The sequence below is a fragment of the Coenobita brevimanus genome, chromosome 94, assembly GCF_032717465.1.
Source record: "Coenobita brevimanus isolate Jiangsu-jjx chromosome 94, ASM3271746v2, whole genome shotgun sequence".
NCBI lineage: Eukaryota > Metazoa > Arthropoda > Malacostraca > Decapoda > Coenobitidae > Coenobita > Coenobita brevimanus.
The window spans coordinates 8,777,903-8,794,884 of NC_137047.1; the positions used below are offsets into that span (position 1 = coordinate 8,777,903).

At 43.9% G+C, this 16,982-nt stretch overlaps 1 protein-coding gene across 3 annotated transcripts in view; it reads left to right on the forward strand.

Annotated features, from left to right (window-relative positions):
- The window catches only part of Prim1 (DNA primase small subunit), a 64,359-nt gene that overhangs the window by 12,640 nt on the left and 34,737 nt on the right, over nt 1-16,982 (forward strand). For all 3 annotated transcript variants that reach the window (XR_013899648.1, XM_080282750.1, XM_080282749.1), the window contains exon 4: nt 5,569-5,659. Coding sequence is in view for 2 of the 3 variants with exons in the window: in XM_080282750.1 (XP_080138876.1) it covers nt 5,569-5,659 (91 nt within the window). In the remaining variant the exon portion in view is untranslated. The remainder of the gene's footprint in view (nt 1-5,568; nt 5,660-16,982) is intronic.

Here is a 16,982-nt window from a genome sequence, read left to right on the forward strand (position 1 = left end):
ACATGGCTTTGATTTTCCCATTGTGGGTGGTCAGCATTTCATTTGAGGGATGGGCTGCTGCCTGGTCCAGCAGCAACAGAGCCCTAACCCCACCTGGTCACACATCCTGCTGCCTCGACTGTTACCCCATGACTGAGGGCACAAAGCAGTCAAAAAGCCAAGGCTTGGTTATCCTGCCTTTTATCCAAGCCTTGCCATTGCTGTCATATTCCACAGGCAAACTATTCATGATGGGCCTTATTGCATGTGGTTGCTTCAGTTTGCCCACCACCATCAGCCTCAGTCAGTGCAAAGCATTGGCATTTCCGCACAACAGCGCAGACGCTCGTGATTTACTCCGTGTGTGGCCTAGCGCACTGGACTGGCTTTTCTCGGCACATTTGGTGTTAGGCAGGGCATTCCAAAAAAGTCCTGTTTCTTCTGCATTATAAATTTGCCAATCCTGAAGGCCTGTGTCCCTTTTTATCTTCTTTAATTCCTCAACGAAAGGCTGAGCACTTTCAAAGTCAGCACTGCATGTCACCCACAGTTTTTGTGTGATTAATGTCATGTCGCCTACTGAATCTTGTTATCCACCCATCACTAGCCACAAAGTCCTCAATTCCAAGTTTCTCAGCAAACCTTAGTGCAGCACTCCTTATCTCAGGCCCATGCATGGGTAAACCTTTTCCTGCTTATAGCAACTGCACACTGCTTCATCTATTTTTTTGAACTTCATTTTTTCAAAGACTGCCATTCCAACATTTTAGAGTTTTCACTAACACTAGCACCCACCTCTGGTTGCAATTTCAGTTTCTTGATTTTGTCCTTGTGTTTGCGTAGATCGTAAACTTGGGTTTTCTTTATCGCATACTCCTTCATCGCAACTCCTGGGTGTTCTCCACACTCGATGTTCTCAATTATTTCCAATTTCTGGGCAAAAGAAAGCCTCATCCTCTCCTTTTTTTCTTGAATCTTAGGCACGGTTCATAAAACCTTTAGTTCATGGGGGGGGGGGGAGGTCACAATACCAAGGCAAAGCCGTGCACACGGTGAGTTTTTGCCAACAGTTGGATGATCACGTGAATACTATATGGGCTGCTCAATGTCACCGAGTCCCTGCCATTGCCACTACCCAAGCAGGTTGGCAGGGACATGTGGCAACATCGCACACAGTCAGCCAGGGGAGCCTGTCTGCTGTGGGCTCAGTGACGCGCTCGATTTATGGAACTTTTTCATATCATTCAGTGATTGTGGAACAGAATTTCCTTTACGGAATTACAGTATTCTCAGTTTTACGGATATTTTCCCTTAAATGGGGGGGAAAAACAACAGAAAAACATTCTTCCGCTCTCTCTGGCTTCTGCGGTATCGATGTTTATTAAATTGAGCATCTACTGTATTTTGTCAACCATTCGTATAATGGACACTTTCAGGTAGTTGGCACAGTTACCCAAGACTTGGCATGATACCCTGGTGTCTCTATCTATCTATCTATTGCCAGATGCCTCAATCCCATTTGGGGTGGCCACAAACAAATCGCCTCCAAGTCACCCTGTCCCCCGTCATTTCACTGCCCTGCTCCCAACTCACACCCCCCTCTCTCATATACCTCTCCACCCCATCCCTCCATCTCATCCTCGGCCTCCCCCTCCCTCTTCCCCCCTCCAGCTCACTCACATACACTCTCTTCGTCAGTCTTTCACCCTCCATCCTCTCCACATGGCCAAACCACCTCAGTGTGTTCCTCATAACGCTTCCTATCACATCCACATCCACACCACAACACTCCTTTATATCCTCATTCGTCAACCTGTCTCTCCATGTGACTCCACAGGCTCCTCTTAAATAACTCATTTCCACTGCTCTCACTCTTGACTTGTGCCCTTCCAACAACGTCCAAGCTTCACTTCCATACGTTAGAGTTGGTATCACAATACTGTCATGTAGTAACTTTTTCACTTCCATGCTCACTTCCCTGTTTCTTATCACTGCTTTCAAAGAACCAGCAACCTTTCTTCCCTGCTGTACCCTTTCAAGCACTTCACCCTCCAAACCTCCATCCTTACTCATCACACTACCCAAGTACTTAAACGTACTCCCATTTTCCAATTCCTCACCATCCAACCTCGCTGTACATTCACTGACTTCACCTCTCTCAAAGACCATCACTTTACTCTTCCCTACATTCACCTTTAGATTCCGTTTCTTACACACTCTCCCAAACTCATCCACCAGTCCTTCCAGCTCCCCTTCATCTTCACTCAACAACACAGTATCATCTGCAAACAACAGTACAGAGAGTTTCCAAACACTATCCTCTCTCACCAGGGCCACTCCAACATCCACTACCCTACCTTGTAGCTCTTTTATTACCCCATTCATGTACAGATTGAACAACCATGGAGACATGACACATCCCTGTTTCAACCCAACTTTCAAAGAGAAAAATTCACTTAGTTCACCATCCACATGCACTGCAGCCTTCGCACCATCGTACATACTCTTCACAGCATTCAACAACTTCCCATCTACTCCATATATTCTTAACACTTTCCACAATCCCTGTCTATCCACCCTGTCATATGCTTTCTCCAAATCCATGAAAGCCACATACAACTTCTTTCCCTTCTCTAGAAACTTTTCCACTAAAAATCTAAGAATGAATATCTGATCTACACAACCTCTTCCCTTCCTAAAGCCTCCCTGTTCTTCTCGAACTAATTTCTCTGTTCTTTCTCTAACTCTCAATAAGTATCCTACCATACACTTTTCCTATTATACTAAGAAGACAAATGCCCCTATGATTACCACACACTTCTTTTTCCCCTTTTCCTTTGTACAAGGGAATAATTATACCTGACTTCCAATCCTCCAGGACTCTACCTTCCTCCCAGGCCAATCTGCACATCTTCCACATCCATTCTACTACTATCTCTCCCCCATGCTTCAGCATTTCACCACACACTCCATCAATTCCTGAGGCTTTCCCTGATTTAACTTTCTTCATTGCTTCCACAACTTCTATCCTACTGATTTCTTCCTGTCTTCTCACCTCCCTCCTTCTCCCAGCCATTCCCCAGCCACTTATACTCGCATTACTTCCATCCTGTACGTTCAACAATTCCTTAAAGTGTTCTCTCCATCTGCTCACTTTTTCTCCCTTCTTCACTAGTAATCTACCATTTACATCTTTCACTCCCCTGCTAACTTCACTTCCACCCTGTCTTACTCTTTTCACCTCTTTCCAGAACATTTTCTTACAGTCCCTCCACTTTACACTCAAATTCCTTCCAAATTCCTCATCCACTCTCTTCTTACTCTCTCTTACTAATCTTTTCACCTCTTTCTTTCTTTCTACATATAACTCTCTTTTCCACCTCTCAACTTCTTCCATGCCCCTATTTCTCATCCATTCATTGTATGCTTTCTTGTTTTGTGCCACAGCCTGTCTCACCCTGGTGTACAGCAGTAAAATAGAAACCAACCCTAAGTTTTAATAAAATCCAGAATAGGGCAGCACCTGTCAGGCAGTTCCAGACCCTAATCTGTCTGCAAACCTAAGATTGCTGAACACTCTTTGAAACTTAGCCAAGTACTAAAATTCTCTTACTATTTTCCAAAAAGTGCTGGGATCTGTTGAGAAAAAATCACGTGTGTAAGACTATCATTAATAATCTCTCATAGTGCACTTGATCTCTACTTATGTGGATCAGAGTTTCCAGCCAAAGAGTGATGCTTTTGTGGCTAGTTATAAAGCTTATAGCCATATTTCGCCTATATTGTTGTATAGTCATGGACATTGAAAGCTGGACACTTGGGGCTGGGCTGATAGTTTCTTTTTCCTTTTCAATTTTTCTACTAAATCTTCGTCCATATGAGCCATAACCCCCCATCCCCTTCCTTCCCTCACCTCCTCTCTGTCTAACCATAGGACCCAGAAAGGCTGGTTATTCCCAGGGGACAAGTTGTCACTCCTCACCTTCCTGCCTCTCTCTCTCTCTCTCTCTCAACCCTAGCTTCCTTCCTTTCTTCTCTCCCTCCTCCTTCCCCCATCTACCATCTCTCTCTCTCTCTCTCTAAACCCCAGCTTCCCTTCTTTCTTTTCTCCCTCCTCCCTCCGCGATCTGCTGTCTTTCTCTCTTCCTTTTTCTCATATATATGCAAAACATTTGTACACACGTGTGTAATGTGTGTGTGTGTGCAATCCTTATCATTTTTGCGAAAATTGTGGCAGAGGGGTGTAGGCAGGTATGAAGGTGAACGTTGAATTGCCTGCAGGGAAATAATGACAGTTCCACATGCTGATGTCTTGATAGAACTTTCTGCAGTTGTTCTCTTTAAATATGTTCCAGTGTTTATTTTATAATACTTAAATTGCAATAAAGGCATAGTTTGCACTGACATTATTATTCATTCCTACAGAATATTAAGAGAGAGGGAAGGAGGCTGGTCATTCCCATGGGACAAGTGGTCACTCCTCACCTCTCTCTCTCTCCCTCTCTGTCTCTCTCTCTTTCTCATATGCAAACCCAGACTTAAAAGGAGTTGCCTCGTATGGGCCGACCGGCCTGTTGCAGTTCTCTTTAAATTTGTTCTAGTGTTTTATTTTTTTATATAATACTTATATCACAGTAAAGGCATACTTTGCACTGACATTATTATTCACTCCTACAGAACCTTGAGAGACATGGAGAGAGAGCAGTTGCATTTATGAAGAATGAAGATGAGCTTCTCAGGTGTGTGTGTGTGTGTGTGTGTGTGTGTGTGTGTGTGTGTGTGTGTGCAGTGACAGCTGAGTAGCCTAGGAAAGAGGAGGGATGGGATTTGTGGGATGGGGGAAAGGAGTTGTGAACGAACAGTGACAGACAACTTGGGGGAAAAGAGAAAATATGACATTTGCATCGCCTCACCTGTCCAGGTTTCTCTGTCCATGACTGTACTACATATACTTGATGGTAGCCAGCCATTTATATAGGCTCGGCCCTCTTGTTACCTGTCCCTGTCTGTATCATTTTTATTATTGCCTTATTATTAATACATTGTGGTATGTGGGGACGCTCCCCATCCACTCACTCGATGTAGTGTTGTTTTGGGTGTCTACCCTTTCCACTCTTCTTTTCATCCTCTTCTGCCTTTCTATCCTTCATTCTTTCCTCGTCCTTCTGCCTACGGGTGACTTTACACTCCCTCTTCTGTCTTTTTTTCCTTCATTATTTCCTGTTCCTTCTGCCTATGAGCGAATCTACACTGAGTGACAAGCCAAATGGTTTGCTGTACACTGGGAAACCATTTCCTACGCTGGTTGGTAATCATACAACAAAATTATGACACCTGGTGGTTTAGTGAGAAATTAAGGTGCTCCAATTGGCTTGAGCCGGTGCAGGTTTATATCCAGGGGGTGGTTGGGGTTTATTGCTCACATAATGCCACTCAGGGACAAGTGAGGCTGGTCACTTTCATCTTAAATGTCAGGACCAACTTGTCAAGTCCCGGGCTCCTACGCTTCTCATGGGGTAATCTACGATTGGATAACTGATGCATGGATTATTAATACATCATCTAATAATGCCATCTTTATTCTTGTAGGTGCGGACATGTTGTTCAGATGCAGACATTTGTCAAAAATGTTGGAAGTTCATGCTAATCGCATGCAGAATCTTGGATACTGCTCTGAGAGGTGAGTTGTTAGTACAGTATTGGAACCAAGTGAATCTGAATGTTAATACTGTACTGTACGTCCATCATTATTGTTGTTTGGCTTTATAATTTTTTTTGTCACTTACGGGGGAGCCTTTCATGATGATTGCCTTTATACTTACCTTGTAAACTGTATTATGTGGTTGGTGGGGACGCTTACCATCCACTCACTCGATGTAGTGCTGCTCTCCAGTGCCTGCCCTTTTCTCTCTCCTTCTTTCCATCCTTTCTCTTCTGTCTTTCTTTCCTTCATTTTTTTCCATTTTCTTCTGTCTGTGGGTGGCTGTATACTGAGCGACAAGCTGAATGGTGTCCTGTACACCAGGAAACCATTTACTACGCTGGATGATAGTCACATAACCAGATTATGGCGCATGGTGGTTTAGTGGACAATTAAGGAGCTTTAATCAGATTGAGTCGATTCTGTTTTATATCCAAAGGATGGTTGGGGTTTATTGCTCACGTAATACCATTCAGGGATGAGTAAGGCTGGTCACTCTCATTTTAGATGTCAGGACCAACTTGCCTTGCCCTGAGCTGCCACACTTCACATGGGACAACACTGGATTAGATGATGAACGAACAAAAATGTAAACTATTACGAGGTCTGTTTAGAAACTGTCAGACCTTAAATTCTAAAAAAGTAAGTAGCTAACTTGTTGAGCTAGGACACTAATCCCCCTCAAATTAGGCCCCTTCTGACTTGACACATGTATCCTAGCATGCATTCAACTGTCCGAAATATTTTCCAAAGTCGGTTTTCAGTATCTCCTGTAGTTGCTTTGTCGCATTCGTCGTGAGCTCTTCGCTTCTCTTAAATCAGGAACCCTTCAGCAGAGTTTTGAGCTTGGAGAATAACCAAAAGTCACACGGAGCTATGTTTGATGCGTAGGGAGCTTGCTGGACTTGCAGGATGTTGTACTTTTGGTGACTAAGTCGGTAGAGAGTGGCCTGCAGTCCTATTGGACCCAGGTTCAAATCCCCACTGGGGCAGGGAACAGTTTAAGGATTTGAATTTTACAAAAGCAGACTTTACTGATCTTCCAGAAGACCTGCTGACGTGTCGTAAAAATACCCCCGCTAATACCAATACGCCAGCCCTGTATGAGACAGCCCTAGCACGTACTCAATATGGACGGTGGATGTTAGTGCCGAAGTGGTGACATGTAGAGGTGAATAGTATGCAGGATGACTACTGGGCCATGGGAGCAGGCTGTGAAGCCTATGCCCAGAGTCAGACATTAAAAAAAAAATAAAAAATGGCCAAAAATTCCTGAACCAGTTTAGAAGAATGGGCAGGGGCATTGTCATGGTGCAGCTTCCAACTTGCTGCTTTCCAAAGACCCGGTCTTATCTGCCAAACTGCGCAACACCACGGTATATCGAAATAAAATGTCAAAATGCATTTTGCCTTGCTGCAAACCTGTCGTGCTTTTCTTTGTCTGAGGCGACCCTGTATGCTACCACTGGGACGACTGTGCTTTGGTTTCTGGGTTGTGCCCATATGCGCAAGTCACATCTCCAGTGATAACAGTCTTCAGAAAGTCTGGATGGCAATTTGCACACCCCAGCATGTCTTGAACTCATCTGCAGAACTTGTTGCTTACATGAAAGGAGCTCTGGAATGAACTTAACAGCAACTTTTTGCATGCCCAAATCATTTTGTGTGCTAATCCATTGCTGATTCCAATTTCATTAGCAAATTCTCTGACAGTCATCCGACAACTTCTGCAGCACTCCTGCCTGTTGATGGCCTCCCAGGACATGGATTGCTCTTGACTGACGTTCAGCCATTTTTGAAGCGATTGTACCACCTCTTTATTTGTGTTATCCCATGGTTTCATTCCCCAAAACTTACTGGATCTTCCTGATAGTTTCAACTTGGTATCACGTAGAGTTTGGCAAAATATGATGCTGTAATGTACAAGCATTTCAGTCACTGTGATGAGTGCAGGAACGCGATGAGCGTAAGGTGCAGGACCATGAACATAGGTTGAGTCACTAGTGGTGACTGGCATTAATCACGCATGCGCACAAAGGTCCTGCGCTGTGCTAAACAAAACCCACCCGTATCCTCGAAGTGGTTGGTGAGGAAAAAAGAAAAAATGAGGGCAGGTACTTTCTGAACATACCCCATATTCCATTGATAATTCAAGAATAAGAACAGTGGAATTGGGATAAGCGAGGATTGTGTGTGGAGTGCATAGAGTGGATAGGATAATACATCATGTGATGTGTAAGCATGAATATTGATAGTAGAGTTAAGGAGTGTGGTTTGGGTATATGTTATGGTCATATGGGGAGGATGAATATAGACAGAGCAATGGAATGGCCTTATGTGAGTGAGTTTCAAGGTCAGAAAATCAAGAGAAGCTGTTAGGATGAGAGAAAAGTTGATGGATTTGATAAATGAGAGTGTTAGAAAGTAAGGTATAGATGTTGTTGGGGTCAGGGAACCAACATGAAACTGGGTTGGATGAATTAATATATGAATGGAGTCGCTTATGACTTTTTTTTTTTTTTTTGATAAATGAGAGTGTAAGAAAGTAGAGTATGGAAGTTGATGGGGTCAGGGAACCAACAAGACATTGGGTTGGATTAATTAATATATGTATGGAGTAGCTTATGACTTTTTTTATTTTATTTTTTTTTTTATTTTTTTATTTTTTTTTTAAGTGTAAGAAAGTAAGGTATGGAAGTTGATGGGGTCAGGAAACCAACAAAAACTTGGGTTGGATGCATCAAAATATGTATGGAGTAGCTTAAGACAAACAAGAAGCCTCGGACAAGGACTGACCAAAAGATGACGACCAGGGACCAGACAAAGGACATGGTAATCGGAACATGGAATGTAAGAGATGCGAATGATGAGGTGAAAGAGAGAGAGATTGTCCAGGTACTTGAGGGTGCGAAAGTTGATGTATGTGGAGTAACTGAAACTAAATGGAGAGGTGAGAGTGTGAGAGAATGGGAGTATGGATGGGGTATATGTGCAGGAGTAGTTTAGAATGAGAGGGCAAAAGAAGGAGTGTGTATAGTTGTGAGTAAAAGATGGAAGAAAAACATACGAGAGTATGCATCAGTTGGGTTAAGGATTGTGTGGGTAAGATTGAAAGTTGGAATACAAATGTGGGCGATTGTGTGCGTGTATGTGCAAACGCAAGATCGTGCAAGTAGAGTGAGAGAAAAGTTCTGGACAATTGTGTAAGTGTGCATGGAAAAGTTTGGAAGGAATGAGAGAGTGTTTTTGCTCGGTGATATGAATGGTAAAGTAGGGAATGTGAAGGTGGATGGAATAGTTGGTGATTGGGGTGTGCCTGCTGAGATAGATGAGAATGGCAGTGCATTAGTGGACATTTGTGCTGGGAGGGCGTTGGTGATAGCCAATACCCTCTTCAGGCATAAAATGATCCACAGGTATACATGGCGAATGATGAGAAGGATGGGTGGTGAACTGAATGAAAGGAAGGCAATGATTGATATGTGTGTGTGGATGAAAGAATGCGAAGATGTGTAATGGATGCAAGAGCTTATAGAGGTTGGGGGAGTGGACTTTCTGACCACTACTTGGTGGTGGCCATAATCAGGATCCAAATAAGATGGAGTAATAGAAGAAGGGAAGGATGGGAAGAAGGAGTATTTGCAAGTAGAGTGGAAAGGTTACAAGAAGATGAGAAACAGGCAGAATATAAGAGAGAGGTGGAGGAACGGTTGGGCAAATATGAATTGGAGCAGAGCGGGGACGTGGAAGGTGTGTGCAGGATATTCACAGAAGAAATATGTGCAGCATGTGATGTGGTGTGTGGGATGAAGAGAAGATGGAGGGGTGTGCAAGGAACAGCGTGGTGGAATGAAGAGGTGAGATAGGCTGTGGCACAAAAGAAGAAAACATACAATGAATGGATGAGAAATAGGGGCGTGGAAGAAGTTGAGAGGTGGAAGAGAGAGTTATATGTAGAAAGAAATAAAGAGGTAAAAGATTAGTAAGAGAGAGTAAGAAGAGAGTGGATGAGGAATTTGGAAGGAATTTGAGTGTAAAGTGGAGGGACTGTAAGAAAATGTTCTGGAAAGAGGTGAAGAGAGTAAGACAGGGTGGAAGTGAAGTTAGCAGGGGAGTGAAAGATGTAAATGGTAGCTTACTAGTGGAGAAGGGAGAAAAAGTGAGCAGATGGAGAGAACAATTTTAAGGAATTGTTGAACTTAGAGGATGGAAGTGATGCAAGTATAAGTGGCTGGGAGAAGGAGGGAGGTGAGAATACAGGAAGAAATCAGTAGGATAGAAGTTGTGGAAGCAATGAAGAAAGTGAAATTGGGGAAAGCCCCAGGAATTGATGGAGTGTGTGGTGAAATGTTGAAGCATGGGGGAGAGATAGTAGTAGAATGGATGTGGAAGATGTGCAGATTGGCCTGGGAGGAAGGTAGAGTTCCAGAGGATTGGAAGTCAGGTATAATTATTCCCTTGTACAAAGGAAAAGGGGAAATGGAAGTGTGTGGTAATCATAGGGGCATTTGTCTTCTTAGTATAATAGGGAAAGTGTATGGTAGGATACTTATCGACAGAATTAGGAAAATAACAGAGGAATTAGTTTGCGAAGAACAGGGAGGATTTAGGAAGGGAAGAGGTTGTTTAGATCAGATATTTATTCTTAGATCTTTAGTGGAAAAGTTTCTAGAGAAGGGAAAGAAGTTGTATGTGGCTTTCATGGATTTGGAGAAAGCATATGACAGGGTGGATAGACAAGGATTATGGAAAGTATTAAGAATATATGGAGTAGGTGGGAAGTTGTTGAATGCTGTGAAGAGTATGTATGTTGGTGCTAAGGCTGCTGTGCATGTGGATGATGAACTGAGTGAATTTTTCTCTTTGAAAGTTGGGTTGAAACAGGGATGTGTCATGTCTCCGTGGTTGTTCAATCTGTACATGGATGGGGTAATAAAAGAGGTACAAGGTAGGGTAGTGGATGTTGGAGTGGCCCTGATGAGAGAGGGTAGTGTTTAGAAACCCTGTACTGTTGTTTGCAGATGATACTGTGTTGTTGAGTGAAGACGTAGGGGAGCTGCAAGGCTTGGTGGATGAGTTTGGAAGTGTGTGTAAGAAACGGAATCTAAATGTGAATGTAGGGAAGAGTAAAGTGATGGTCTTTGAGAGAGGTGCAGTCAGTGAATGTACAGCGAGGTTAGATGGTGAGAAATTGGAAAATGTGAGTACTTTTAAGTACTTGGGTAGTGTGATGAGTAAGGATGGAGGTTTGGAGGGTGAAGTGCTTGAAAGGGTACAGCAGGGAAGAAGGGTTGCAGGTTCCTTGAAAGCAGTGATAAGAAACAGGGAAGTGAGCATGGAAGTGAAAAAGTTACTACATGACAGTACAGTATTGTGATACCAACTCTAACGTATGGAAGTGAAGCTTGGACGTTGTTGGAAGGGCACAAGTCAAGAGTGAGAGCAGTGGAAATGAGTTATTTAAGAGGAGCCTGTAGAGTCACATGGAGAGACAGGCTGACAAATGAGGATATAAAGGAGCGTTGTGGTGTGGATGTGGATGTGATAGGAAGCGTTAGGAGGAATACACTGAGGTGGTTTGGCCATGTGGAGAGGATGAAGGGTGAAAGACTGACGAAGAGAGTGTATGTGAGTGAAGTGGAGGGGGGGGGAGGGAGGGGGAGGCCGAGATTGAGATGGAGGGATGGGGTGGAGAGGTATATGAGAGAGGGGGGTGTGAGTTGGGAGCTGGGCAGTGAAATGGTGGGGGACAGGGCGACGTGGAGGTGATTTGTTTGTGGCCACCCCAAACGGGATTGAGGCGTCTGGCAATAGATAGATAGATAGTAGCTTATGACAAGGAGTTGGCCCTTTTTTTTTTTTTTTTTTTTTTTTTTTTTTTTTTTTATGTGGTGGTATCATGAACCTCATTCATCATCATCCAGACCTCCTCTCCCACCCTAGGAGAGGGTGGGGAGTAGTAGTGTCCTAACAGCCTAAGTTTGACCAGTTCAATGGGCCATGCTTCCGTTCACTCATCATTCAAGCCAGTGGGATCCTGCTTCCATCAGATAGGCCAAAAAAAAAAAAAAAAAAAGTTTTGTAGCTTCACACATGCTTATCTGATAGAGTCAATCTGAATGCTGTCATGTTTAAAAGGGATGCCAATCCCCTGGTAATGTGCTTCTGCACACAAAATTCATCCAGCCAACATGGTCTTTTTGTCAGTCCCTTAGTTTCACCAACTTCGATACCTCCCATCCTCACACGCTCATCCACTATATACCTTCACCTTCTCTTCACCCTACCTTGCCTCCGCCATCCTTCAGATTCACCCAGATATACATTTTTCACCATTATTGTCATCCTTTCTTTCCACATGACCAAACCATCTCAGTACATTCACCCTGGTTCTGGTGTCCACAGACTTCCTCACTCTGCGTCTTTCATGAATCACATTACAGTATTTCATATCCTGTCCACTCTGTACTCCACATACATTCCTCATCAGTCTCTTCTCCACTGCTCTTACTCTTGCCTTTTCATTTTCATGCCACACCATAGTCTCACATCTGTCTGTTAAAGTTGGCACTAACACTCCTTCATAGAAACCTTGCACGGCTGCAACACTCAAGCCTCTGTTATTTACCAAGGCCTTCATAGCACCGGCTACTTTCCTTCCATATATCACTCTACTTTCCACTTCTTTTGCACATTTTCCTGTCATGTCTATCACCGTATCCAGGTATTTGAACTCTCTCACCAATTCCAGTCTCTCTCCATTCACTGTAACCTCTCTCTCTTTTCTACATTTACTCTCAAGGCATGATGCTCATAGACATCTACAATATTCTACACTAGCCTACCAAGCTCTTGTCCAGTATTCGCAAGTAGTGCTGCATCATGAACGTACAACAAATTTGTGATATTCCATCCATCACCATTCATTACCAATGCCATCCCTCTCTCCATTACTCATGTTTTTATTCCTGTCATCACCCCATCTATCCATATGTACGGTATATATATATATATATATATATATATATATATATGTATATATTGAACAACCATGTGGACATTATACAACCTTGTCACTGCCCACATTGATGGCGAACCAATCACATAGATACCCATTTACCTTTACACTTGCCTCACTACAATCATAAAAACTTTTGATGGCACCTAGAAGATTACCATCATCACCATACATCGCAAAACCTTCCACACTCCTTCTCTGTCTACTTTGTTGTATGCCTTTTCCAGATCCATAAATGCCATAAACTTACAGTGCTCGACAAAAATATGTGACGCCTGTATCAAGGCGTTGCAAACTTTTGGCGAAAAAAGAATCCCCCTTTTTTGGGGAGAGAAAATTGAGCCAGAAGTTTCCAGCGCTAACATGACATCACGGCAGCCCGAGGCCTTACTACATGCTGGTTGGCTGACACCTCAGTTGCCTGCGGGCTGCGAGAGAGAGGGGAACCCGGCTGCTCCTCCCTCTCTTGTTGCGCCATTTTTTTACCTAGTGAACCACAGTGTTTTGACTTTCGCTACTTTAATATGGCCCCTACCCATGAATTGTCTAGTGAAATAATATCACAGATCATTGCTCTGAAGGAGGCAGGCCACCCCACGAAGGAAATTAGTGAATTGGTTGGTGTGGCTTCATCGACAGTGCAGAAGTGGTGTGCCCGTTAACGAGTGGAAAACAGTGGTGACATTCCTACAAGGAAACCACGGTCAGGTAGGCCCAGGAAAACTTCCAAGGTCTGTTAATGTGCTCAAACGTGCAATGGAGTCTAATCCTCGTGTAACTACAAGGAGAATTAAGGAGAACAACCCGGAAGTGTTTGGCGAGGTTTCAGTGCACAGTGTTTCTGGAAGAGTCCATGACCTTGGTTACACAAGCCACAGGCCTGTGAGAAAGCTATTTCTTACACGTAACCAGCAACTTCGTAGGCTTGCCTTTTCTAACAAGTACCTTACCTGGGGTGAGGAGCAGTGGTTGTCAGTGTTGTGGTCTGATGAGGCAAAGTTTACCGTTACCTGTAATCGAGGAGCGCAAGTGTACCGGTGCAGAGGTAGTGACCCGCTTGACCCCTGTTATGTGGAAAGCACAGTTAAACACCCTGCTTCACTAATGGTATGGGATTGTTTCTCTGGTAAGGGGTTGGGGAAGCTTGTTGTGCTTCCCATGAACTACAAAGTGAATCAGGATGTTTACCTGGAGCTGCTTTGTGATCATTTACCTGAGTCCTTCGAGCTCACAGGTGCAGGAGTGTTTCAGCAGGATGGTGTACCTGCTCATAAAGCCAAATCTGTCACCAACTGGTTTCGTGACTGTGTGGTCTCCTTCATGATAGACTGGCCAGGCAATAGCCCAGACCTCAACCTGATAGAAAACCTCTGGTACCTCGTAAAGAAGAATCTCTCTCTGCCTAAGTTGGATGCAGCCATTCATGAGTCCTGGGCAAGTATATCACCCCAGCACCTGAGGAACCTGGCCCTTTCACTTCCACAACGTCTCAGGTCCATGAAGAGGCGCAAAGGAAATCCTACCAAGCATTAAAGGTAATTATAATGCATTATTTACATGTTTTTTCCATAGTTGAAAGGTTTGTTTTGTTGGGGGGGGGGGAGCACTGGGCGCCTCATGCTTCTGTCGAGCACTATATATAAGCCTTCTCGCAGGCCTTCTCCACTATCAATCTTACTGCTAATGTTTGATCCACACATCCACTGCTGCTCCTAAGGCCACATGTTCATCACTCACTGGGGCTTCTGATATCTGTGTTCTTTTCCTATGTAATAATTCTTCCATATAAACCCTTACTGTGTTATCTGGCTCATCGATAACTGGGATTTTGCTAGACCGAACACAAGAAGTAGGGGAACATTCCCACAATTCAGACGGTTTGAATGTCCATCGCCTCGCTATTCCGACACCCCGCCTCTCCAGTCCAACATCTCGCCTTTCCCTAGGTTTGAAATGAGGCGCTTCCAGTCCTCCCTCCATCCCATCTCTTCTCTTCCCCCCCGGTCCCTCCATCCCCCACCACACTCAGCACAGCCAAGCATGTCTCCCTCTGTCTCCCTACCTTCCCCCTCCCCTGGTTGCCTCCTTCTCCATCCCCCACCCCTTCTTGTCTCCCTTGTGTATGTGTGTGTGTGTGTGTGTGTGTGTGTGAGTGAGAGATTGAGTGAGTGAGTGAGTGTTAGACTGGGGGGGGGGGGTAGTAGGGCTGTCTGGCTTTCTTGCCTCCTTCCCTGTCCCCACACCCCCACTTGTCTCCCTTCCCCACTCCAGCATGTCTCCTTCCCCATCCCCCAGCCCAGCTTGGTGCACAGTCAGCAGCCTGCCTGGCTATGCCCTGAAGCATTGTTGAACGTCGTATGTCCTACTACCCTACCCTCCTGCATATGGTGTTTGATATGCCATTTTTTAGCAATAGTATTGTTTATGTGGCTAATAACATTGCCTATGGTGTTTCTGTGTCAGTCTGTCTTGATTGAGTATCGGTAAGGTATATGAGTGTCTGGATTTGGGTTTGAAACACATCTCTGGTTTTTCCTTATGAGGAAAATTGCTTCAGTATCCGACATACTTGCTGACTGAACACTCCCACTGGTACACAACACTGCTGGATATCGGGGTTTAGGTATACCATCCCTACCACACTCAACTGACTTATGCCACAATAATTCATGCACTTCTCTCACCTTTATTTTTGTACAGGGGCACAATCACAGCTTTTTTTCACTCTGCTGGCACATTTTCACTCATCCATACCTTCTTGCATATCTCCAACAAGCACTTCATTCCACTCTTTTCCACCACACGTAATCATCTCTGCACACATCTTATCAACCCCAGCTGCTCTCCCATTTTTCAACAGCTTCACAGCACTCTTCACCCCTGTGAGTGTCACGTTTCCTGGCACTGCATTCCTTCTTTGTACACCCCCAAAACCAATCATGTTAACAGTCGCTTTTCTCTCTCCATTCCCGTTCATCAGATTTTCAAAATATTCTTTCCATCTGGTCCTTACTTCATCCCCATGGGTGAATAATCTACCACTTACATCCTTCACACTTTCACATGTCATTCCACTGTCACTTCTACATTTCTGCATTTCTTCCAGAATAACCTCCTGTTTTCAGAGTAATTTGCATTCAGTTTTCTTCCTAGATCATCATTTACTTCCTCCATTTTCCTCTTCACTAGGATTTTTACGTGCTTCTTGATCTCTATATATTCATTTCATATTTCAACTGAACCCCTGTGCTGTATCCACTCTAGCCACGTCCTCTTTTTCTCCAGTGCTCTCTTAACTCCTTCATCGCACCATGCCATACCTTTCTTCTTTGTTGTTACTCCTACCACATGAAACACTGCTTTAGCATTCCTGGCTAAGCAGTCCCTATACCATATACATTCCACAAGATGTCCAGATCCATTTAATTCCAATTCACTTTTTCAAACTCCGCAACTTTTGCCCTGTATTCATCTGCCATTTCTTTGATCCTCATCTTCTCAACTTGCAGTCTTTCTCCATGACAGCTCCTCCCTCTCTTGTTCCACCTCACTTCTCTCAGCTTGATCTTGCATTCCACAGTCATATGCTCTGACAAACCTCTGCATCTTCCCCTCACTGCCCTCATGTCAGCAATACTACCCAGCATCGATTTCTCTATGAGCACGTTATCAGTCGGGCTCCTTTCAGCTTGATCTCCATTCTCTCTATACCATGTTTATTTATATGCATCTTTGTGTTTAAAATAAGAATTACAGATGCACAACCTCCTTTCCTGACACATAACCTTCAGTCACTTCCCATTATCATTCTCTCCTGATACTCCATTATTACTCTTTATGGAATGATGACTGCAGTTATATCAGCATATGCTCCACAGGCAGGCTTGGATGAGGTAGAGAAGGATAGATTTTGGGATGACTTAATACGTATAGTAGGTGGTATGGGGGATGATGAGATAGTGGTTTTGGGAGGGGACTTAAATGGTCACGTAGGTGAAGCAGCTCAAGATTATGAAGAAGTACGTGGGGGATGTGCATATGGTATAATAAATGCAGAAGGGGAAAGGATACTCAAGTTTGGGAGGTAGTGAACACGATTGTGTGCAACACACATTTTAGGAAAAGAGAGAGTTGGTTGATTACATACGAGTCTGGGGGAAATAACAGTCAGATAGATTATTTTCTGGTCAGGAGGACTGATAGGAGGTTAGTGAGGGATGTTAAAGTTATAGGAAGCGAGGAGTGTGTGCAGCAGCACAAACTATTGATTTGTCATGTGGTGCT